This window comes from Paramacrobiotus metropolitanus, unplaced genomic scaffold (assembly GCF_019649055.1).
Source record: "Paramacrobiotus metropolitanus isolate TYO unplaced genomic scaffold, Prichtersi_v1.0 Parri_scaffold0000365, whole genome shotgun sequence".
Taxonomy (NCBI): domain Eukaryota; kingdom Metazoa; phylum Tardigrada; class Eutardigrada; order Parachela; family Macrobiotidae; genus Paramacrobiotus; species Paramacrobiotus metropolitanus.
In genome coordinates this window covers 1-25676 of record NW_026570585.1, presented here as the reverse complement: position 1 = coordinate 25676, position 25676 = coordinate 1, and the positions used below count along the sequence as shown (strand labels likewise).

The following is a 25676-nucleotide window of genomic DNA, read 5'->3' as shown; positions in this document are numbered from 1 at the left end:
GTAACAAAAGTCCCAAGAGGACCGATCTCCTTCAATATTGACCAATGTAGAAGATAACCATGAAAATCGTTGTACACCCATCCACTCATCTGGCATGTTTTTTAAATTTTAAAATTCATTTTAAAATTCGAAAAAAATCGTGGAAGTCTGGTCGGTGTAAAAACGATCTTCATGGTTATGTACATTTACGTGCAATTTTTGATGGAGATCGGTCCATAATGAGACTGTTGGTACAGTGGAACTCCTCCTATTCTGAACACTCGAACGCTGAACACCTCTGAACCTGAACAAGAGACTGCGTACCGAGAGTGTTCAGGGTCGGGAGGTTCCACTGTACACCTGAATGCATTTAAACTTTTTGGAACTTTGTTACCCAGATAACTCCGCAACCGGATGTTGCGCGCAAAAACGGACTTCACGCCTACGTATACAAATGTTTTGGCGACAAAATATCATAAAGCAATGCAAAAAAAGTGTTTGAAAGTGCGGGACAACGAAAGCTCTCGTGGATGTACATGTATTTGGTGCTATGTACCGGGCCTAATCCCTTAAGCGCTGCTGCCCGATCCAGTATATGCTGCTAAAAATAATCAGACAAACGTGGGATGATGGGATCCTGTTTCATAGTGGTGGTATATTGTATAAGAAACATACTGTTCAGTTCTAAGCTATCCCAAATGTACTGCGCTGTTAATATATCAGACATGCGATTACCGGCCAGTTAGGGACTGCAAATTGTCCGGTAGCACTGTATTCTAAATGGATGAATATACGAGTATATAATTGTACCATTATGATTTTATCATGTAAAGTTGATCTATTCCAACCAGTGTTTGAAGATGCAGTTCACAGCTAATGCGACATAGTGCAAATATCCACTTTTTTTTAAGCAACGGAAAACTATAAACAATCACCAAGGAAATGAATTTAGTCAAGCGAAATTACTTACATAATGCGAATCTTCCGGGAACGACATATGCGGTGTCCCGTTGCAGATTTTTCCACAGCGTTGTATCTGCAATGTCGTTACGAACTCTTCGTAATGAGAATGCATAAATTTTGTATCAGCACAACAAAAACTATTTGGAAAAGCTAAAAATGTAGTAAATATATAATACGTCAGTGATCGAGGGTATGCGATGCGACGTTGCGCCCATTCTCGCAGCGGAAGCGGCCGGGCTACTCGAGCGGGTTAATGATGATGCGAGTCACGGGGTCCGATAGGGTGATGTTTGTATCAGAAAATGTCGTTGACAATGGTAGGCAGGATATCGGAATGATTTTCGCTCCACCATCTTCCACGCAGTTGGCACAGTCTTCGGCTATCTCCGGTTTCGCCATTTCCTTTCGTTTCTGTTCTTCTTCCTGTTTTTCGGCGGCATCATCGATGCGTTTCTCTTTGAGCAGCTGTAGCAAAATGCGAATCATTTCACCATAATTCCACAGTAAATATGCCATCAGCAACATTAACAGCCCGGGGAGTTGTAGGCGTTCCGGTAGGAAGAACGCAACAACGGGAAAGGGCAGAATTACACCGGCAATGTTCTGACGCAAGAGTGTGATGACGGCGCATTGAAGATTGGCCCATAACGAGCACACACAGAAGGGTTCTCGGATTATTTGTGCATCTTTCTGAGCACAATCGCTCATTTTATCGGAGGCCGGCAGCGCTGGCTGTCGTTTTGCGCTGCATGCCTGGTGCTCTTCAGGATCGACCTCGCCCAACGAACAATCTACGTACTTGTCCTGCTCCGACGGTTCAACACGAGTCTTTTCGATGAAACCTTGATTAGAGTGTTTGCAGTAGCAGGTACCAACACCTACATCGTCCTTGGAACCATCTCGATTTTCCGGGCCCATCTGACCGTTTTCCATGGCGTCATAGTAATGAATATGGCTAAAAAATAACAACCGTTTCAGCTAATTAAAATTTTTATGTGTCCTAGACTGTGCTGGACTGGACAGCTGCTACTCACCGGCTAATGATAAGCGTTAATGTGTGCGTATTTGTGTGTTTACAGTCTCGTGCAGTAATCTGTTTTTGTTGAAAAGTTGCGTAGGTAAACAAAATTTTAATGGTGACCCGACGCACACCATAAAAGTGGTTTTTTAGCGGTATTTTTACTGTACACAGCACAAGTACAAGTATGTACAAGCTCAAGTACAAGTATGAGTACAACTGCATGTATAATATTCTATGTACAATTTGTACCATATATCTATACTGTGCGTGTGTATCGCACACGTGGCTGTAGGCTCTGTAAACCGAGCTTTGGCTTTGAATATACAACGTTATACAACTGCGGGTGTGCGTGCTACTTTACAGTAGGCAATGACATTACAAAAATGTCATTTAGTTCCTGCATTATTATTACTTTTGTATTATACTATTACAGCGTGATAATTACTTTAATAATACTATTACAGCGTACGAGTACAGTTATCCTGATTACTTACGTTGCGCTCTCCATCCGACTTCTTCTTTGGTGAAAAATTGACTTGATAACGGCAGCCACGACAGTATAGAGGAAGTTCAGGACGGTAAGCACAAGGATGACCGCGACGAGTACCAGAATAACCGCTATAACCACGCCTATGATTAAGGCCTCCAGCATCAGCAGTAAAGTAAGTGGCGCATCGCTCAGCACGACCAGTAGTCCGGTCCACACCATAGATATCCAGTCCACCAGGGGAGACAACGATGAGGCGAACCCCATCAGAAGGATGGATTTGCTAGACGTGGAGCCCCGCAGTTCTTCGTACGCAAGATCCGTCCAATACGACATCATCGCTAGGTTTTGCGCGAAACCCTGTCATAATCAGGGGTCAGCCTGAATTTCACCTCAGAAATGTTCCTGCCAATTATCTTTAATATTATTAAACTCATTATCCTTGCTGAGAATTTGCTTTGCAAGTGTTACCTCAGCCACTATAATGACATCGCATGGTAATTCTTAATTGTAAGACTACTCGTGCAATTATTTTTCATTTGCATCGAGTTTCCCTCAGTTTATGCTAACCATAAGAGTGTTATAAAACAGCCCAGATTTTTGTTATTAAATTAAAGTCTATAGAAGTTCGGTACTTCTTGGTTTATCCATTTTGTTTCTTCGAAATTTGTAAAGGAAGTTTCTTGAACAAGATGGAAGTCTTTCTGGACGCTTCGTTTTTAAGGACATTTTAACGGGGTTATGTCTCGTACAACTAAACTGGGAAACTTATTTAGAAATTCGAATTGGTATATGTATAATTAACGTTGGCTTCGGTTGTGATTAGGGAGACACTAAAATCTGGCACCGGTATTGCTTACTGTTTGCGGACTGGGTCTGCAGTGTTCCACCGTCCGATTGACCCAGGTCCAGTACGTCCAGTTTGTTGGTGCGCCTTCTGTCCCGCTTGATCCACTGCTTGTCAGCGTATCGCTCACTGTACTAACTAGGTAGTCGATTTGTGGAAACATCATGAACAAGGGGCGTCGCACATTCCCATCAACAATCGCGCAAGCAAAGAGGAACACGAACATACTGTACTGTAGCCAGTGTCCACGCCGTGCGCGCCGTTCTTTTATAGGCATATCCTTCTCCAGTGCCATGGGGTGCGGCGATCCGCTTGGAACCACCGGGTGTGCAGCGAGCTTGGGTCCGTCCCTCCATCCAATAGCACTTGAAAGAAAAAGTTCAGCATTTTCTCTTTACATGTATTGTATTGTTCTGTTTGTAAAATAGTTTATTGGGCAACAGCCGCCATAACAACAAAAGTGAAAGCGCGGGCACACTACTTTACAGTTAAAATTGTTCTGTTTGTACTTATAAGTTGCTGCAGTTGCACGTGTTCTGCACTTGATTTTATTTACGCTGATATATATATCAGCATCTAAATTATATATAATTTAGATGCCGTTGTCGCTGGTTGAAGGACGGTGGCGCGATGTTTTTAGCAACAGCTTATAGGTCCAGATCTACTTGACGCATTACGCACTTAAAATTCTATGTACCCGAATTTCTTTCGTAACCACGTCGAATAACACTCCGTCATCCACACTCCCCAGATGCGGCCAGTGCAGTGTACACCCAGCAGACAAATAAACAGTACACTGCAGGGAAACACGGCATCCTCACCGGCGAATCTGATAACTACTGCGACCAATATCGACGCCGCCGTAACAACAGGCAGAGCGCAGACGATGCACCACACCCAGACAAAGCATAACGTATTGACGACCGCCAAGACCAAGTGCAGCAGCACGAAAATGATCCGTGAAGCGTTGGGGTCTTTATAATCCGCCCAGTAATACTGCCGGTTCTTATCGTAGCGGAAGAACGCCGTGATGCGTTGGCAGTAGGGGAGATGCTGTTTGAATTGTGGGAAATTCCAGCGACGGTTAACGAAAAGAGACAAACCGACGGATACGCCCACGATGGCCGTTGTGCAGACTGCAGCGAAGGTGGCCACGTAGCCGACAACGGCACGCCCTGTATTGTTTGTTACGGCCACGTTTTCGTTACCCGTTGCGATTACTGGAGGAGTCGGTTTCCAGCTGGCAACCATGCTGTCCCAGAAGCAGCCGTTTTGTCCCTAACCAATCATTAATATTTACAATTCGTGCCAGCGGCTTTCCTCGTAAATAAAATGTATGTACTATCATTACTATGTATATCTATACAATTGTGCAGTGTGATGCTGATGCTTTTAATTCGGTAGCAGCTCATGCGTAATCAAAAAAATCATTAGATAGACAGATCACCGATGTGTGTACAGTACATCACCAGGTACGAAAATACGTTATAAGATGTGTCTACATCAAAAATACAGTATTACATATGTGTTGTACATCACCAGATCTACTGCAATTTTCTTTACTTTTGCGATCTACTACCAATTTTGCTGTTTGTAATAGTTTTAATATCCGTTTAAGGTTTGGCTTAAACTATCAGTGCATGCAGCAGCATTAAGCTCGACGAAACTAAAAATTTTTCGGAAGAATAATTATAATAAAACATTTAATGCGAACTTGGGTAATCCTCCTCTGCAAAGAGCTGTTAGAAGTTACAACACTTACGTTCAGAACGCTTAAAAGGACATTGTCCGAAGTAGTCAACCGGCTGGGATCGAGGCGCGTTGCTTTCCATTCTGGATAAATTCGCGTCCCGAGTTTAACGGAGATGTGGCAGCTAAACCAGAGAATAACGAGGGCTTCCACTATAATTTCCTGGTACGCCCAAGCACGGTTCTTATCCAAGCACTGCCTGAACGTCTTCCGATATTTCCTCATTGTGGAAGTTTAACGAATCTTGGAGAACGTTCTCAGAATACAGTAAAAAGAGGGATCTAATTTAGATTAGAGCTGGCTCTCTGACGTGTTGCAATATTGCGCACCAGCGTCTTGTAACTGCAATGTTTAACCTTTACGCCTGATCCTGTTTGTCAGATGAAGAACAGCAGAATATGCAGGCAACATGGGATGTAAAGCGGCAAGCCCACGGTTTACTCTCGTAAATCTGGTAAAATCAATATTGACGTGACAGATGCGCCATCAGTTAAGACTACCCATGAGTACGTACTCTTTAAGGTGGATATACTTTACAGCCACCATTTTACCACTCTTAATAATTATGACATGTGCAAATAATACTCATTCGTCTGTTCGTAGTCACAATCATCCCCTGAGATCGCATACGGTGCGGTAAACAGCTTACTGTACGTATCGTGAGCTGTTCGTATCGTAATCTGTTACAGAGTTATATTATCTGTCTGTTACGGAATTCTGTATCTATCAGTAGGTTCTGTAATAAGCACGATGTATTCAGGCATTTTAGGCTGAAATCTCATTTGCACGGTATAGGATGATAAAACTTTTGGTATGAGTTGAAGTGTTTTCGCAGAATTTTCGTTTCGGGATTATGTGGTTTTTATGTCAAATCTTTAGTGAACTCTGCTGATAGCCATAGGTTCTTACCAGTTTTATGGAGGCCGCCCACTAAGGATTTTCTGACTGGTTCGAATTTCCTGCCGGAAATGATTGCAAGGATAGAACCCGAGTATCGTGGGTTTCATCATGTAATGCAAGCGTTGAATCGCAACCCCGTGAATGCTGGTTCTGAGTGTTTGAATATCGCGTTAAACTTGGTAGCGTGGTATCTAATAAAGTGTTATAGCTGTAGAATTGTCTATGCAGTGACCCAGCTTTTATATATTTACAGCATTTATTATAACGATGGAAATCTAGACTCAGAAGCATAAATAAACAAACATCCTGTATCGTTAGCGACTGTATAACGGGACTTTCGATTACGAGTAAAAGCGAACAAACCTTCCAACTGCACCGTTAGGTGAATTACAGTGAATAATAAAAACCGAAAATGAGTAGTGAAAACGTTGGATTATTCCAAAAAAGGTTAAACTTCTTATAACTATAAAGAACGTACACTACATCCTGTAGCGCAAATTCGCCTGTTTGGCTCACAAATCAGACGCCATAGTGACGATACTTACCATTACAATGCCACACGAAAATAAATCTGCGAATCATTTCAGCGAATTGTCGTACATTTACGGTTAAAGCATATGTCTGATAATTTAATTTTACCGAGTTTACAGTGCGTTCCTATCGATAGTAATAACAATCCGGTCTTTTTCCCATTCCCACAGCTCACACGGACTTTGGACCGCCTTCACGGCTCCTTTTGGCAGGCCAATCGTCTCCACACTCAACTGCTTTCCACTGCCCCCGTGACCACTGATATGCAGAGTGATCTTCTTCCCAGCACCGTCGGTACTGGGCTGGTATGTCACATCCAGTGTATTTTCTTCCACCGGCATCTTCGTCTCCTTAATCAAATGCACAAAGATCCACAGGAGATAGATAGTCAGCAGAACCAACATGCCCGGTAACTGGAGCTTTTCTCCCATGAAAAACTGCGTAGCTGGAAAAGGAAGCCAGACCCAGCACATCATTTGGCGCATAAACACTAGGACATGGCGTGCAACGCTGCAGCGCTGACAGGAAGGCTGACTGCCGGCGGGAACGAGTGGAAGGGAACCTTGACCTTTATTTTCCGCATCGCTTTTGATTTCCGGAGGTTGGCTTATGGCGGTATATGGCGGCGGATCGCCAGTCGTACCGTGCTCCTGACTATACCCCTTTTCGCTTTCCCAGAATCTGGAATTCAAAAAAAGACTTGGGTCTTTATTTGAAGATACCACTGGACCGCTGGGTGTTGTTGTAAATTCACGGTTTTTGCTGATACAGTCCATTTCCTTAACGCTTAAGGTTAAGGGCGTATTTCATAAATGCAGCGGCTGAAGTACAGCAGCATATATTCATTAGCATAATTTTATTATTATATTCTATTAGAAAATTAAATGCTCCGGCTTCGTCTTAGCGCGTATTCGACGAACAAAATATGCTGCTGTTTTTTAACCCAGTCCCAGTGCATACGATTTACAAGTGTATAGATGTGTTACTTGTTGCGAAACTTGAACGATTTTATGAATAACTTTTAAACCGCGACCCGACTGCCTACAGAGTAGCTTGTATTTTCCAGTTTTTCATAATAGCGTATCTGTAGCACGGTTACAGCACGGTAAACTGCTACAGCCACCGCTGAGTACCGCTGCGGTAAAAGTTTCCTCCCATTATTTTATACCTGGTTGCCAGGAGCAGTTCGATGTATTTAGGACCATAGAAGAGCATCCAACCAACCACACCAAATACGGAGAGCACCATGGCGAGTAACGGAGTCATGCTGCCGATCATAATGAACACGGTCCAGATTTGGAATACCAAGGACGCTCCCCAACTCGATGGTGCCGGATAATTTACGAGAAGAATGCCCCGTTTCCGGGCAAAGGGCAATAAGAGCATGTCCTCCCAGTACGACCACATGGCACCACTATAGCCTAAACCCTGCACCCAAAAGTTGTTGAGCTAGTTTAACATTCCAAGGGACCGAATGCCGGCTTACAGTGGCAGTAATACCCGTAGCGGAGCAGGCGCTACCATTTCCACTTATCCAGTATGCCCAGGTGGGCAGACCCAAGTAGTTCGCCGTGGCCGCAAAGGTGTGCGATCCCACGAAGACGTGATATATGTTCCAAGCTACCGCGATGCAGCCAACGAAACATCCGACAACCGCTGCATACGACGTTTCATCGGTGCTGGCGGTGGCCGGTCGTGAAAATTTCCCATCGGGAATCATGAGGCTGGTTTCCGGTATTGAAGTCTTCGTAAACGATTGATATGAGCTTCCTTTTCTGTTGAGTGAGTTTTAGTGAAGCGCAAAATTTATTTAACCGAAGTTCCGCATACCATCTTTACAATGCACTTATACCTTCGGCAAATTGTGCGACCATCGCCGCACCACCGTACAAACAGTACGGTACATACGAGTAGATACAGTAAGTGCCGCCAACTAACTCTGTGTATCAGACTTCAATATCTCGAGTTTTTACATTTCATCATCTATGGTTACCTGTTTTGCTGGCTGTCCCATGAAAATGCCTCGGTGGAAGTTTTTGATGATTATCTATGCGGATCTAAGCTTTTTTACTCAGTTTTTAATTTTCAGAAATAAAAAATAATGTGATGGTGCGACCCAGGCAATGGCGGTATGCGGAAGTTCGGAACCAAGTATGTGGAACATTTACGGAATTATTTTGTTTGAATTTAGGAAGCTACGAATTTAAGCAGCGATTGCACAGCTATTCTAATTCCTTAGTGTTTTTTAGATTATTTTAGGGAATTGGAACATAATAAATATTTGGGCTGGTGTAAGTGATCAAAGCAACAGGAAGACATGAAGGTCTGGTGGTCGGCTTGGTTACTCGGATCGATTGCCCGTTAATGTTTACGTGTTACCTGATTTTTCTGCATAACCAGTCGGAGTATGTCTGATCCATCCACAATCCCCAAATTCTTCCGGTACAGTGCAAGGCTAAGAAGCAGGTTAGAAAAACACAGCACGGGTACACAGCCTGCACGCCCATGACACCGATCGACACCGCAGCCACCACGCCCATGGCAGAAACCACTACCAGCACATAAGCAACTGTCCACAACAGCAAAATACCGATGGCGACGATCCAACCCATCAGCATAACCAACAGGACCAGCATGAACTGAGCACGCCAGATGCTTGGCCAACAAGTACTGGCATGTGGCTGGAGCCATTTGGCGTAACCGAGGAGGGACAAGTAATTCAAGCTACCGTGCCAAAAAGGTATAACGTCATGTTTTGGGTTCGGAGGTGATTTCCAATGGAGATTAAACAGTAGACACACGGCCACCGATACTCCCAAAAGGGCGGTGGCGCACACGGTGGCTATGGCGCCGGCGTACGCGAACAGTGAGTAGGGCGAGTGCGTCGAATTTAAGCCGATTGATGTTGTATGGAAACCGGATGCGTTGAGGGCCGAGGTTTCCATCCATATGGCAACAATATCATCCCACGCGCATCCGCTCAGTTTCTGAACACAGCACATCACGAAATTTTTCTTTATTATTTTTTAAAAAATCGAGGAACAGAGGCGGTTATAAATGTATTTTTTTTAGCTACAATTAGGACTCTAAAATGGGTTTATCAGTTATTTTAATATATAAGCGTCTAGCCAAGTTTGACTTCTGTTGCTAAAAAAAAATCCAGAGGATTTATGCAGCATCAATTTCAAGCTTATATCACTTCTTTTACTTGTAGTATTGGAAACTTATAAAATAGAATGAATGGTAGAACAGTGCTGTCAGTGCCTGACAAATACGGTTGGTTAGAATAGTGCCTTACGATTCCGATTAGATCCAATAGCCAATCCAAACCGGCATGCACGCTAGGATCGACACGACTCGTTTGCCAATCCGGAAGGACTCGTAAGCCGAATTTGAACGAAATCTGGATGGCGAACCACAGCACCACGATGGCTTCCATCAGAATCTCTTGGTACGCCCAAGTATCAATCTTAAAAATGGGCCAACGGAAAGCCTTTCGTTGCGGCTCCATTATCATGTCGTTAGTTCTGGACCTCCAGTATTTATTAACACGCCACAATACTAACTTCGCGAACAGAAACAACCTTATCAAAGCGAAATTCAAACTGGCTTTAATCCAACAGCTGTCAGAAACCCGCTGTAGGTATACTTCCTAGCCAGATGCGGTATGTTTTACGGGGCTCTAATTGTAACGCCAATCGATCACACTGACAGCATTTATCCGTTGGAGCCGGATCAATGCTTAACAGCATTAGCAGAAACAAGACGACGTGAACTGCATCTTCGAGGTTAGCACTAGATTTCGTTAACTTAATTTAACGCGTGAGAGAATCGCTCCTCTAGTAAAGCTCACAAGATCGTGCTGGACCGCCCTCCTTCTTCTGCAAAGAAAATGAAATCCACCTGTTTTCCAACTGCCTGTTTTCAGCGTGCGTAAGTGAGAGCCGCTTTCTCTTGTACTCGCACTTCTTCTTTCCAGGCCCGACGTTATAAATATCTATGGATGTAAGCATCAGGAATACCGTTCCCAGCACTATTACGCACCCAGAATCGATGGTTTAGAAACAGTTGTGGGGGAAGTATGTAACAAGTACGACTAGAAACACCAGGTGGACAAGGATATAGCTTATATTTTTCCAATTTCCCGTGCAGTTGCAGCACAGTTTGTACGTTAGAAAGCGCGGCGGAACACACTGCTTTGCTGTATGCTAATTATCAATACTACTACTCATTTGGAGTTACCGGAATAACAGATATAAATACTAGTCAACGATGGGAACCGAGCCCGTGCCAGCTGCGCTCCATAGCGTCTAACCGCCGAACCACATCGACTACAATATTATTGTTTATGTTAAGATTCTATTTTCCGTTCAGTATCTCTAATGCAGCCTTGCGTGTCCTAGGAACGCATAATTTAGGAAGTTGTTATTTCTTCTGTGGGACTGCCAAACCATTACACCGTCTGACCACAATTCTATCGGGAAACTTACCGCCCACTTTGATTACACGATGAAACCGTTTTGCTCATTCTTCAATAAAAATCGGCGTTCACGTTACAAGTGTCACACTAACTTTCCTTTGCGCAAGCTTCGTATAAAACACGATGACATGAATGCGCTTCTGGCAGTAATATATTGCGAAAAAAGAATATTGCCTTTAACTGCGCTACTATTTATTATTTACTGGTTCTTAATAATATAATTACTCTAATATATACTGGATCGTACGATTAATAATACATATTCGCGTAACACGTTGAGCCTACCCTAGGGGTTTACATTAAATTTAAAAAATTGAAGGCTGTATGCCAACTGGAAAGCGGTCTATTCATTAAGGCCGGAAGCACAAAAATTGATGCTTCTGTTACAAAAAAAATCACCGAGGACTTTCATAGCAGTGCAGCGGAAGTGTCTGTTTAATTTTTTGCTTGTATTAACGCTTTTATTTCAGGGTGGGTCTGCAGCACTGTCGCAGAATCCGACTTTTCCAAAATTCGCAGAGCTATGCTCTGCTCTGCAATGAAGCAGTCAGTTTTCGGTAGTTCGATCTCATCGTTAGAATAACAAATTTACAAAAAAATTGCAACTTGTACAAGCGAGAAGAAATGTTACATTTCTTTTATAAACTGTTACATTCTGTTGTTACATTTCTTCTATAACATGGTTATAGAAGAAATGTGACAGCAGACCCGTTGGAGATAGATAAACTGCATTATCGGTCGATAGCTCCGGCTGGGCCTGTGCAGCGAACAATGTATGTATTCGGACAATCATTATTTTCCAGACATTACGGCAAAAAGGATGAGTATGCATCCAGTTAAACAGCTGAAGCGCCCTCATTCACTGCTGTACGCTGATCCTTTGGTTGGCAGTGCGGGCATTTTGTGGTTTTGGTTGGCTTGTTGTTTGTACTCCACTCAGAATCTTTGAGTGACTGTCTGCGTGGCGCTAACCGCGCTAGACCGTGCTTAAATTCTTCGTCGTCCAGTCTCTCGCAATCTTGAAAGCAGGTCCAGTACACCCACACTAGATAACCAGTCATAACCATCAGTAGACCAGGAAGTTGTAATCGCTCCGCAAGGAGGAGACGCAGTACTGGCCACGGAAGGAACATCCAGCATGCTGCTCGTCGGATGCTGATGGTGATCGAGCCGACGATGGTGATCGCTGAGTCGCACGCGCAGCTGAATTGTGATGCGTTACTCTCCGTATCTGTTCTCTTCACTTCCTTTTGCGCCTGTGTCCAGAGGCCCTCAGTGATCCTGAATCAAGAAAGGGCACGTTAAAATTAATTTATTTTGAATCAGAGCCGGCAGCTCGTCTTTGGCTGATACGGGCTAGTAAACTAGGAAAGAAAAATTTTCTATCGACGCAAAACGTACAGTACTAACTAAACCTCATCCAGGTTTACCGTTTTTGTATGCGCAATCGTAAGTGCACGATTAACACTACGAGTAGGTTTTATGTGAACCCATAACGCATCGGTGATTATACCTGCCGTCATTTTCATCTGCGCTGTCCAGACAGAACCAGCGTGCCAAAACGAACAACCCCACGCCAAGCGCAATCAGAGCACCAAATACCACCCCTATCCATGGCAGAGCACTGGCGAAAACCACCACTATACTCCAAAACCAAAATACTCCGCCTGTATACAACTCCCAGTTGTATGGTGTATATTTGGTTAAAATTTCGAAATGGCTGTTGTTAATCGATGGGTATGGTTCGAACCAGTAGGAAGCCATAGCGCTTCCGGTGCTCAGAATCTGTAAACAATAATTCGGTTAGGGCAAGTACGTTCAAAATTAAAATTAAACGGTGGTATCTTGCCGTCTTACTATTATCAGACCGGGATGGTAAACATAGCACAATGGACGACAAGACGCCTACAGATACTCGAATATGCCTCACACACAATCTCAGCAATGCACTTCGCGACATGCTGTTATCAGCGTAATGGGTCAGGTTTAAGCGTAATTCATAATTAATAGAATTAATACGATCCTGATATGATAACCTTAAAATGAATATTAAACGGTTTCCCATATACAGTATATGTAAACCATCTCGAAATCTCTACACAACGTAAAGCGACTTAACCATCATCAGCAACTTTCTCACTCATCACCCACAAAAAAGTTGCAACCTGTCTTTGCCCCATTCACTTTACCAAACACTACACCTCGAAGCATCACGAGGTTTTAACACTATTGTGGGGTGAAGGATGTGCAGGCTGCAAAACTTTCTTTTTGTTTAAATAGGGATTTTCAAACTGACCAGCTGATCCTGCCGGCTTTTTTTTTGACTTTTAGTAGCTGCGTTAACAAGAAGAAGTAAATATTCACTTAAGAATCATTACACGTACCGCTTCGTCATTGATACAGCATTCTGTACAGGGTGATATGGTCAGCAGCTGATTTTTCCCAAAGATAGAGTCAGTTCCGCAAAAGAGCAATTCCCAGGCATAGTACAACACCGTCAGCGAGCCGGAAACGAACATACAAGGAAGAGCGGGCGGTGACTCATAATGCGCATCTTGCTTTAGCTCTTGGGAAACCGGTGAAGTTGTGCTAGACTTAGCGGGATCACTGGATTCCGAGGAGTCGGCGAGCGAACTCACGCCGCATATCATCCTTGAAAACCCAAAGCTGAAGCCCAACACAGTTATGGTGTCCTTTATTCTTCGAAAATTCTCCTTGTACAGGTTGTACCACTTGTTATTTCCGGTCGTACTTATTCGTCATTCCATCTACAGCGCAGTTGCTGTTCATATCTAATTACTGTAGTATTAATGGCATTTAATGCTGAAAGCATTAAATGTCGTTAACGCAGAGCTCTCGTAGTGCTTGGCAACGAAACTTAAGCAGTTCGTTGAAAGCTAAAAGTATAGTGCAGGGCGTAGGGCTGTTGTGAGAAAACCTATCGTAATACTGCATTTTGAGGTTTTGCTTGTATATTTCGCGCAAACATTTCGCGCAAAATGGGTCCAAAAACACGTTCATCTGTTAAATCACCGAAAAAACGCATGGGTGTGACTAAGAAGAAGTCAACGGAAGAACAAACAGTACGAAAGTCTCCTGATTCGGCCCATCTCGCCGCCTTAGAGCTGACAATCACTCAACTCCAGAACCAAATGGCTGCATTAACAGCCTCGCCCTACAGCTTTACGGCAACGAATTCCTCCGATATCCCTAAACGGTCCCCACAGCCACCATTCATCGACCTATCTCAGCAGTCATCAGGTGGGTGTCAACGTCCTCCATCTTATATGGGCTTGCCCGCACTGGACAACACTCTATCCAAGCAGCTGGCAGACCGTCGTTGTTTTATACATCTGCATAAAGTCCAACCCGTGCACCGTGGCATCGATACGTCTACTGAGCCATCAACTTATGTTGCCGATTCCGAGGGAAAGCTTATTCCAGCGCCTTCGACCATCAGTCGTAGAAAGATTGATGGTTTCAACGCTTGGCTGGAGGCCTTTTTGATTTTCGTCCGTTACCGCATATTTCATCATCCCGATCTTGCTCCCGGTTTTTTCGCTTACATTGATATTATTCGAGGCCTATCATTAACACGCCCCTTGTTAATTTGGTTAGATTACGACCGGCGATTCCGAGAGCGGATGACCTTTCCCGACGTAAGTGAAACAGCGTGGTTTTCTGTAGTATTAATTAGGTAATAAAGATAATAAAATACTCCGACTCGTACTTCACAACAGTGTTGCATTTTGGTTTTGTTTCAAAATAAAACCTAACGAATTTAGTTTCGATAACCTGTTCATCAACATGTAATGAGCGTGAACTATGTAGAAGATCGCCAATATTGGGGAATATCTATACCTTATTTTCTTGTGCATCCAGTCACTGTAACCGTCGTTTATCCACAATCCCCAAATCCGGCCGGTACAGTGCAGGCTCAACAGGCAGGCAAACCCGACCCAGCATGGGTACCCCGCTTCGGCACCAACCTCCGCAACGACCACGATTAGGCTGATGGCCAAGAGGAGAATAACCGGTAAAACACAGAAGATAATCCACAACACAGTGGCACAAATAGTAGTGACCACACCAAGAAGTAGCAGGCCCAGTACAGAGCACCAAGATCTCAACGAGATTTCCTGATTATGTTTCGCGGGATCAGCGTCATCATCGAGATTGAAATCGAAGCGGAACGCCGTAACGCGGCCGCAACCGGGCAGGTGCCTTTGCGTGAATTTCGGAAGTCGCCAGTGTCGGTTGACGAAGAGTGAACCGGCAATGGATAAACTTAGCATGATGGTGGAACACACCGTGAACACAGCGCCGGTGTATCCGAGGTTGGCTCGCGTGGAACTGATTACAATGTTGCTGCCGGTTAATGCAGAATACAACACGCTTTCGATCGGGACTTCCTTCCAGTGTGCCAGCATGTCATTTAACGCGCATCCACGTAATTTCTAAGAGAAGAAAATGATACAATACGCAGTATCGTTGGTGGAATACTTACTGAGTAGCGTACGGGTTGCTGTTAAAAAATGGGCCAGGATTGAAAGATCCAGAAAAATTGTACAAGCAAGTTCGTAGTAATACATATTTGCAGCTAAAATAAATAAGAGCTTGGGAATTACTCTGTTGTGGAACTGACTTTGGTGTGGTGGTCAATTCGAGGTTGCTGGCTTTCTGGCATTTTCTTCGAAGTGTATGTATAAGCAATCAACGCTTGTTTGCGAAGATGATGCTACTACTACTGATATTAATTTTAAGTTATACTGAGCAGAGACTGCTTACCTGGAGTCTCAAATGACTTGCACAAACCAACGAACCAAAGCGTGACACTAATCAGCAGGAAACGAGATGTTATGTAGCCGCTACATTAATAATATGTGTTTTGATATACGTACATATCCAAAAAGTTCAAGAACGGTGTCCAAACTAGTTGGAAAATCGGATGCGGTGCGGCCCGTCTGCCATTGCAGGAAAAAGCTGGTGCCAAATTTAACCGAGATTTGACTGCTAATCCATAGCACAACCAGCGCCTCTGCCAGAATCTCCTGATATCCATGCATACGATTCTTATCCAGGAAACACGGCACAGCGTTGCGTAGTTTCCGCATGTTGTTTCAGTGCCCAGTTTCTAGTAGAGGGAACCGTTTCGCCGACGCCAAGTGATACAGCGGGTTGTACGTATAATTTTAACGATGTCCCATAAAAATCTTTCTGCAATAACTTTTCTATAGCAGATTTCTGATTGCCGGCATGTTCGAAACATTCAGCTGTATTTTAAAATTTCCATGACTGATAACGTATAATAACAAACGTTTGTTAGGCGTTTAACACCGATACTGAAGTGTGAAGTATATTTGCAAAAGGTAATACACCGCCACGTGCTCATGCTTCTTCCAGTGTGGATCAACGGATCAATAGTGTGTGCATCGCGCGCTGCTTTGAAATGCAATAGCCACTCCGTTGTAAACCGTCGTACATTTTACTACTTTAAGCCGGGATTATCGATCGCCCGCACTGCTAACCTCATTTTATGCGGTAAAGATTGTAATACGGACAACTCGATCGACCTGCCGCGGTGTGCTGAATTATTGAACATCAAGCCAGTGACGATCACACGTGGCTTGGTGAAATACGTTACAAATTGCAGGCAAAATAAAAAGTAATGTTATTGATGCTGCCACATACCTGGGCTAAGATTTCGTTTCTGTCCATAGTTTCAAAAGATGCGAAGCTCTGGCCCAGGCACGCTTGAGTAATGCTGAGGATCTGGTGAAACGTTTCAAACTGGAGGTGGGTGAAGGGCGCATTATTTCCTCCAGCGTTTTAATTTATCGTAATTCTGTTATTGCTTTGGGCGCATTCGAGTGTTTCACAGAGTTGGAAAAAGTTATTTTTACGTCTATCAAAGATGCTTTGTATTTGATAGATTTGTATTTATTTAGTTTTTATTTGTATTTACGACAAAGCAGTTTTTCGCATTGTTTTGCGCCATTCGTCAGTCGAAAATAATTTGTGCACATTGCCCGGAAACCGTTTGTGGGCTAAACAATCGGTTGCCGAGATATGGCGAATTAAAATGGACACAAATTCAAATATTTCGGTCATGTACAAAATGTCACGTGCACTATCTACAGAGTACTTAAATGTTTGCTGTGAAAGGCACGTGGCTGTTAGCTACAAAGTCAAGTCTGTATCAATATCAGGTGCACAATATTTGGGGATAAAATTTAAGAAGGATTTAACATGTTTTAAATCCATTTAAAAACTTGAGAAAATGCAACAAACCTGATACGGCTTCAGATTTGACTCTACAGATATGGCTATGTGTCCTATAGATCAAAGTTTTAAAAAAATCGGATATGAATATGACTTTAAGTGCAGGACAATGGTTTGAACTTTGTTTCTCTAATGCGCCATATCTCGGCAACCGGATGTTACGCGCACAAACGGGTTGCAGACCACGGTGCAAAAATGAGTTGGCTGAGAATGACGCAAAGCAATGCAAAAGTATTTCGGAGCGCGAGGAACTTCTGTTTTGTTCAAGAGTTTTACATCCGGAAGATGCGCTTTAAAGAATACCAAGACTAATAAAAATAAATCTAATAAGTCTAATAAAAATTTGTATGGACTGTTGTTTTATAATTTGTACATAGATTAATATTCTTTTATTCTCATAATTATTCTTGGCTGATTTGCCTTTTTTGCCATCTTTTCCGATATTTGGATTTATTGACAATGCAGCTATGCCAGGCAGGAAACACATATAGAATGCGCAGCAGAATGTTAAAACGCTACGCTAGCAAACAAGTAGCTTCAGATAACAAAACCCAAAACAAAAAAAAACAAAACAAATGAAGAAAAAACAATAAGTATAGCAGACTACATAAGGAACTTTTTGTCTAGTTTTTGGCAAAGGGACCCACTGTTACAATGCATTCAATAGTGTACAGAGTACAGTGACTACAGACCACTGCTATCTATAAAAATGCAGATAGAATGAATTAATAAATGCATTGCTTAATTTGTACGGTTTGATTAAAAACTGAACTTGAGTTTATAAAACTGTTCTATGTTAATTTTGTCTGCAACCGTGATGCTGATGACTAAATTTTTTCGCATAATATTAGTGCTTCTATGCCCTATCTAAACTGCTGTTTGTTGGCTGTCAACCGTTGTGCCCGGAATCCGTGACTGGTAGTGCGAGGCATGCTGGAAATTGGTCGCTTCTAATGGCTTGTTGGGCACAACAAGTGGGTGATCTGCCGGTAACTGTCTGTGAGATACTCTCCGCTGTCTAGCGCGTTCGAAGTCATCACTCTCAATCCTCTGTTCGTTCTGGTGGTGGCTCCAGAACACCCACCCCAGATAGCCAGTCATGATTATTAGCAATCCAGGAACCAGCAGCTGTTCGGCGAGGAAAAGTCGTAATACGGGTAACGGGAGAAACAGCCAGCATGCCGCTCGTCGGAGAACGATGATGATTCCGTCCACACTTCTGGTCATTCGGTGGCAGACGCAGGCGGAGGTCAATGTATGCATGTCTGCGTATCCCTTGGCCACTGCCTTTCCTGCCTTGTGCCATGCTGAATCGAGAGTTTCAACAACCCTGTATTCAAAAAGAAAACGGTTTATTTTGTCCAGTGAAGTGAGTGTGGTTAGCCCATTTCCGGTTAGGTTGATAGTCTCGCGTGGAATTTTAAACTTTTTCGGATGGAGCTTTTCACGAAAATCTGCCGGCGCCACCCAACCTAATTCGTTCGCAGATGTATTATCGTTCGTATTTTACAGTCAACATGGAATTGTACATTTTTGAGTCCGATCTTCCAGATGTACGAACCCAGTGAAATTTGTGCATGAAAAAGCGTACAAATATACCTGGCGTCGGTTTCATCCGTGTTGTCATGACAGAACCAGCGCACCAAACAGCAGAAACCCGCACCAACCGCGATTACCGCCACAGTTACCGATGGGAGAAGAAAGAGAGCAGCCACAAATGTACTCCAAATCGCGAATACTCCGCCTCCAAACTTCTCCGAAGTGGAAGGTGTAAATTTTAATAAGGTTTCCGCGTAGCTGTCATTTAGAATTTGAGGCTCGAGCCAGTACGAATACATGGCGCTTCCGGGGTCCAAGATCTTAAAGGAGTAATCTGGCATTGAAACAGTATTTTCAAACTAACTTTAGTGCAGTTTTTTCTGTTTCTGGATAGTAACTCTACATAATAACGTTGGTAACACTCAGTAGTTTTGTCTCCGGTTCATCAAATAAAACCTCTAGCGTTAGAAGTACCGCTTCGTTGTTAATGCAGCATTCTGTACAGTTAGTAGTGGAGAGGTAAATATTTCCGTGGAATAGGAGATGAGTCCGGGAAGCTTTAGAGCCAGGTTCCCCACAAAGTACAGCACCGTCAAAGAGCCGATAACCATCGTCCAACCGAGAGCAGGTGGTGAATCATAATGAGCATCGCGCTCCTGCTCATCTGCTGCAGTCGGTATAGCGGCATCTGGCTCCGCGAATTCTTCGGATCTGGAGGCATCGGCAGGATCATCCACGCCTAAGGGTCTCCTAGAAAGCACAGATCTTTCCAAATAAAAGCAGGAATCAGCAATAGTGTACGTTGAAGTAAACTTCGTCCTTATTTAAAAACTATTGCTGCTCCGACTTCAAACGCATTTTTAAAGCACTCTCAGACAGTATTTATACAGATTCAGTTAATATAGTACTAATTGATCATGAGTCCTTTGTTAAAACTAAAAATACCAGTTTGCGCGGAAACACCATACCTGAATTTTTTGCGCATCCAGGAAAAGTAGCCCTCACTTATCCACAATCCCCAGAGCCGGCCGGTGCAGTGCAGACTCAACAGGCAGACAAACCCAACCCAACAAGGGTACTCAGCTTCGGCACCGAGCTCAGCCACGACCACAATCGAAATTACTGCTAACACAAAGATAATCGGCAAAACACAACCGATGATCCACAGCACAAGGGCGCAAAACATAGTCACCACGCTTAGGAGCTCCAGACCGAATACAGCGAGGCAGGATTTTACCGGAATTTCCTCATAGGATTTATCGAGATCGGCATTCATACAGTGGAGATGGTAGTCCAAGAGCACCGTAATGCGGTCACAACCACGCATATGCGCATGCGTCGATTTCGGAAGTCGCCAGTGCCGGTTGACGATGAGTGAACCGGCCACGGATAAACTCAGCATGATGGTGACACACACCGTGACCACTGCGCCGGCGTATCCCAGGTTAGCTCGCAAGGGGCTGGTTACGATATCCGTGTCAGGGACGTCGGAATATGGCGGAACGTTCCTCCATGGCGCCAGCATTCCATTTAACGCGCATCCGCGTACTTTCTAACAAAGACGAAGAGTATACCGTAGAATGCAGTAATCATATTGCTGCGTAGCTGACACGGTTGCATCGCTTGCCGTACGCTTTCGCGCCGTAAAATGCGTATTAATTTCTGTATTGACTTTTCTACATTTAACTTTCCAGCGAAATTGTTATTTTGGTTTTTACACTAAAAATCGTTTATTCGCGAAACATCCTTTATCGTTGTAATACGTCGATGTTTTTCGCATTCTGGGAATTCCCACTACATATATGGATATTCCTACCGGAAGCATGAAGCCAGAGACACGAACGGGCTGTCCGCGTTGTTCCGCACGACAAATACTTTTAAAAATTGGATTTTGCGATAATTAGTATTTGTATACAAAGGTTTTACATGAGATTAAAAAGAGGTTTTAAATATTTTAATGTGGGACAGCGCAGAGAAATACCCTGACACTGGTGTCCGGTACGCGAATCCATATGGTGAAAATTCCGGAATGTGATCAACGTCGAAATATCGCAAACTAATAACCAACTAATCTGTGCATCGAACCAAACGAGTATACATAAATAATTAACTTAAACGTGAACAAAGTACTGTAATCAAATCAAAGTTACGGAAAAATGTAGTGTATTTACAAATAACTGCAATACCAAACGTTTATTCTGAGACTATGGCAGTGCTGACTAAAAATGTCTAATAATACATACTTAAAATCTTATGCATCGAGAACAAATGCAAATTGTGCAAATACACCGTTACTTTAGTACCTTACAGTGCAATTACAGCATTACTTTAGCAAAAGAACAAATTTTTCTTAAGCAGGTGGTAAAGCACGATAGCGCTTTGTTATAAAAATAAACAACTCGCACTTTATAAGTAACTGTGATTTACCTAAATTTGCTAAAAACACTTCAGCAGTTACACTACAAATTATAAAAATACTTACTTTCTGGTGTTTTTAGCAAACTTAAGCATAGTGAACGGAACATAATCCAAATGTACATATAATAATCATAATCTACCATTTACAAATAAAATACTCCGCAGGATTTATAGCTAGCGGTTAAGAGCTTGGGCGAGTTAATTTGCTACAGTACTTTGCTTCATAGTGATGAGCAAGAAAACAGACTGATGATGTCATAGGCTAGTGTAATACTGTTTGTTCCGTAAGCGTACATATCCGAAAAGTTCCAGAACGGTGTCCAGGCTGGTTGGATAATCGGACGCACTTCGGCCTGTTTGCCACTGTGGGAAAAAGCTGGTGCCAAATTTAACCGAGATTTGAGTGGTGATCCACACGACGACCAGTGCCTCCGCCAGAATTTCCTGATATCCCCATATACGATTCTTAGACAGGGAACACAGCAAAATGCCGTGTAGTTTCCGCATGATGACACAATGTGTCCGCTTTATCGAATCTGTCGACTAAAATCGTTTGCTGGATGATATTATTATAGCGATTTATATTATTTACACAATATGTCTGGCAAAATTGACATTAGCTTTTGCTATGTTTTAACAGTTAAGTTGCGTTAAAGCCGTTACACGAATGGACACGCTTTTATCAACATGCTTTATTTTGTTTTGGACTGTGAAATAGTATGATATCAGCACGTGGTGATGCCGCCTTGTGCTTGCGCATGTTCCAGTGTGCAATGTGGATCATTCAACAGATCAATACTATTTTGACATGGTGTGCCGGTTTTAAACAGTGCAAACCTGTTCTCGTGTACGTACGCGATAGTTGTTCTCCATTGTACGATGTTGTACGCTATTTTTAGCATTGATCATTGATCACTCACGATGCTCAGATGCTGCGAGCGCGCTGATGACATCACCGCATGCGGTTTGAAGGAGAACGGGGTGATGCAACGTGATCGATGCTCCGCGATACAGGAAACGAAAATTTCAGCGGGTGGCGGTCACATTTGGCGTGGTATGTATTGTGTTAAATCGGCTATACGATTAGGTAAGTTAAAACCCTAAGCAAAATCAGCAAGTTATTGCAAGGAGTAGGATTATTGTAACGAAATTCAACGACATTCTGTAGCCTAACAAACTGAAAAAACAATAGATTCAGTGCCACAACGTTGTCGAAATTTCGACAATTTTTCAATGGAACTGCAACATAGGGTTCAATCCGTAGAATATTTAAAATACAATTAAATACGGTTATCTGTATCTTTTTGTAAAGAAATTTGGTCTTGGTAAATTGGTATCTTTTTATAGCAGAACAGCCGTAGACGTTATTCAAGGGTCTTTTACAGTAGTCTGCTCTGACGAAAAGCATGAAAATCTAGCATGACTAATAAAGTCTTCTTTTTGAGAGACCTATGGCCAGACTCTCGCAGAGTTACCGCTTTTGATCTCAAGGGTGGCTAGCCAGGGTAGCCAGACCTTTTTTCTACGATTATTTTGATCAATGAATTAGGTACAGTACTTCGATATTTGATTGATTTATTGGTTATTATTAATAAGTAGAGTAGCTTTAATGAGGAGCAACCAAATATGCTAACGTTGATAACATGCATGCATGGAATACGGTAGTTTATGCCATTAATGTAATCACATTTTGCCAAGTTTACCGAAAATTTAGTGTGTGGTTGGACTGCCTCCGAGCAGACATAGTTGTACTGAAAGTATCTATCTGGCCCGGTAGAGGCAGAAAACTGCGACAACAAATGACAGCCTGGCCTGTGTCTATATGTATCACGGACCTACAGCCCCACATTCATAGCGTAGCATTAGTCCGCAATTTTCAGTTAGTCCGCAAGCGCGTCCGGTACGTGTTGCATTCGGATGCGTCCAGCGGGCTCACTGCAGTAGAACCCTCAGCATGCTCGAAATGTCCATCGACATGCCTTCGAATGCGAATTCGAGCATTAAGCAGCGATTTGATGAAGTCGGACGGACGACACACTGCACAACTAAGTACTCAGCCTTCGTTGTCAACCGTTGTATCCGGATTCAGAATCTGACAGTGCGCGCAATGTGGACAACTTGGCGCTTTTCTTGTCTGGCCGGGCACTTCCCGTGTATACTCTTTGGTATAAATGGTCTGCGTGGGTACGGCTTCTGCGCAACGATTCTGTATTTTCACCACAAATTGCCCCACGGCCATAGATGCTGCTCCCATACACCCACACCAGATAGCCAGTCAAACTGCTATTAATCCAGGAAGCTGCATTCGTTCTGTGAGAAAGAGTCGTAATACTGGTATCGGAAGGAGCAACCAACACGCCGTTCGCCGGAGGACGATAATAATCCTGCCCACAATGTTGACCATTCGGTCGCACACGCAAATGCTGATGGATGCTGATGTATGCAGCCGCAGGTACTCGTTAGCCACTTTCCTTGCTGTCTTTTCGCAATTGTGTCCCGAGGCTTTCGGCGGCCCTGAATTACAGACAGAAACTGTTTAATCAGATACTTAATTTGGTGTCGTTAAAATCAGGACAGGTATGTAGAATAGGTTGACAGCGTAAAATTTCTCTTGTGTATGACGGAACGATTCACGGTTTAACATTTGCACATTGCAGTCAGAATACTTCATTCCGAGAAAGCATGTCATGACTTGAGGTGATGGTGACCTTTATAATAAGTATGTTAACTGCCAATGAGAGCGCACACACCCAACTGATTGTTTCAACACTCAACAGGACAACATAGGTACCTTGCTAACGCAGCTGCAATCCTAGACAAGATACCACATACACAGAGGTCACAGAGGACAGCACATTCTCGTGCCATCACTGCCACTACACTACGCCACAAAGTAATATCATGTCGTATTTATTATTAATGAACGTACCTGCCATCGTTTCCATCCGTGTCATGCATGAACCAAGTCATCACACGACCTAAGCCCAGGCCAATCACGTAAAGTACCAGCCCTATGCATGCCAGAAGGATGTAAAAATTGCTAGGATGCTATATATTGAGAGTACTCCGCCGATGAACTGCGCGAAACCCGATGGTGAGAATTTGACTAAAGATTCGGTTTGGCTGTTGTTGAACCGGTCAAGCTCGCCCCAGCCCCAGTACGAAAACATTGCGCTTCCGGGGTTCAAGATCTGAAAGAGTATATTCCAGTCGAAAACAGGTCGTGTCCAATTTCTTAATGCAGAAATACAGCTTTTACGACGTCTGCTTTTCTAGCTTTATCAATTGTATGTTGTGCGATGCTGGCGCGCACAGTATTTAACAAAATAATTATCTCATAATTATAATAATAGGTTCCCTGTATTCAGCACTAGTATCACCGCATTATAAAAAAACACCGCAACGCTTTACACGTACCGCCTCGTCGTTAATACAGCATTCCATGCAGGAGCCATGGGAAGAGACTGATTGACTCCGAACAATGAAGCTACTCTGGGAAAGTTGACAGATAACTCCAATGCATAGTATAACACGGTCAAAGTGCCGAAACCACCATTGCACAGCGAGCGGGTGGAAAATTATCATTGTCATCGTTGTCGGAGTCACTGTCATCATCATCGTTGTCGGGAACATCGTCATCATCTAAATCTTCCTTTTCTGAAGCCAATAAAGCTGCACTATCTGTAGGTTCTGTGAAATATTCGGGTTCTGAAGAGTCGATGGGGCCACGAACGGCAGAACTCCTCCTTTGAAAAACAAAAATTTAATTATTCCTTTGATTTGAGAATTAAAAAAATGATACAGTACAACGCAGCATTTGATCACAAGAATCGGCTGATCAAAATGCTTCGCCATGGTACAGCAATTTATCTCAGTCTGCGACCGGTTACTGACTAGTGGCTAAGTGGCTACCATCCCAAGAAAAATCTAAGGCCAACAGAGCTCATCCTATCAAAATTTAGAAATAGAAAAAATACTACAATAATTATTACACCAGTGACGGGACAACTTTATCCTATCCTATATATTAAAGCAGAACCGTGATTCCGAACGCTCCTGCCTCCAAAACGTTCTGATTGGCCAGAAACAACCTTACGTTTCTGATTAGCAAGCACCCGCCTAGCGGCTTTACGCTTTTCCAGCCCCTTAAACCTGTGTTTTACGCGTTTGTCCTTACCAAGTTTCCGAAACTTAGTACTTCCACCTGTGATAACCTTCCCTGATAAACCGGACCCCAGCTTCAAGTTTGCTCCTTACTAAGCTTCAAACCTTAGTTCTTTAAGAAACCTGATAACTTTAATTAACTTACCGGTACCACATTTTAAGAATTTAGTTAAGATGCGGTACCACCTTTAAGCCTTTAGTAACCAAAGTTCCGTGCGGCACCTGCCTTTTAAGGCTTTGGTCACGGAAAAACGCGGGCAGTACCCGCCGTTTTAAGCCTTGGCCACCGAAGGCCACGCGTGGTACCCGCCGTTT

General features: G+C 43.2%; 5 protein-coding genes across 6 annotated transcripts; 1 reads left to right on the top strand and 4 right to left on the bottom strand.

Annotated features, from left to right (window-relative positions):
* Window positions 1–1008: 1008 nt before the first annotated feature.
* LOC129602231 (uncharacterized) lies at window positions 1009–5387 on the bottom strand. Its single transcript, XM_055501225.1, has 5 exons — window positions 5060–5387; window positions 3995–4575; window positions 3311–3662; window positions 2458–2810; window positions 1009–1897 (listed from the first exon to the last, which is right to left on the bottom strand). Exons 1-5 carry the CDS (start codon window positions 5270–5272, stop codon window positions 1180–1182), a joined length of 2217 nt encoding a protein of 738 aa, XP_055357200.1. The 5' UTR covers window positions 5273–5387; the 3' UTR covers window positions 1009–1179.
* An 813-nt stretch (window positions 5388–6200) lies between these two features.
* LOC129602227 (uncharacterized) lies at window positions 6201–10307 on the bottom strand. The gene is made up of 5 exons (XM_055501219.1): window positions 9777–10307; window positions 8858–9465; window positions 7965–8253; window positions 7647–7906; window positions 6201–7159 (listed from the first exon to the last, which is right to left on the bottom strand). The coding sequence occupies exons 1-5, from the start codon at window positions 9993–9995 to the stop codon at window positions 6592–6594; spliced, it is 1944 nt and encodes a 647-aa protein (XP_055357194.1). The 5' UTR covers window positions 9996–10307; the 3' UTR covers window positions 6201–6591.
* A 1367-nt stretch (window positions 10308–11674) lies between these two features.
* On the bottom strand, window positions 11675–16280 carry LOC129602229 (uncharacterized). The gene is made up of 6 exons (XM_055501223.1): window positions 15860–16280; window positions 15747–15793; window positions 14820–15415; window positions 13343–13610; window positions 12472–12743; window positions 11675–12239 (listed from the first exon to the last, which is right to left on the bottom strand). Exons 3-6 carry the CDS (start codon window positions 15386–15388, stop codon window positions 11795–11797), a joined length of 1554 nt encoding a protein of 517 aa, XP_055357198.1. The 5' UTR covers window positions 15389–15415; window positions 15747–15793; window positions 15860–16280; the 3' UTR covers window positions 11675–11794.
* Window positions 13919–15401, top strand: LOC129602230 (uncharacterized). The gene is made up of 2 exons (XM_055501224.1): window positions 13919–14617; window positions 14841–15401. Exons 1-2 carry the CDS (start codon window positions 13958–13960, stop codon window positions 14847–14849), a joined length of 669 nt encoding a protein of 222 aa, XP_055357199.1. The 5' UTR covers window positions 13919–13957; the 3' UTR covers window positions 14850–15401.
* Window positions 16281–17691: 1411 nt separating the features above from the next.
* Window positions 17692–21874, bottom strand: LOC129602228 (uncharacterized). Of its 2 annotated transcripts, none has more exons than XM_055501221.1 (5): window positions 21492–21874; window positions 19748–20331; window positions 19254–19529; window positions 18840–19099; window positions 17692–18570 (listed from the first exon to the last, which is right to left on the bottom strand). In XM_055501221.1, exons 1-4 carry the CDS (start codon window positions 21702–21704, stop codon window positions 19045–19047), a joined length of 1128 nt encoding a protein of 375 aa, XP_055357196.1. In that variant the 5' UTR covers window positions 21705–21874; the 3' UTR covers window positions 17692–18570; window positions 18840–19044. The 2 variants fall into 2 exon arrangements, with proteins under 2 accessions (XP_055357196.1, XP_055357197.1); XM_055501222.1 differs by having other exon boundaries at window positions 18840–19113; window positions 19283–19529.
* Between the last annotated feature and the right edge of the window lie 3802 nt (window positions 21875–25676).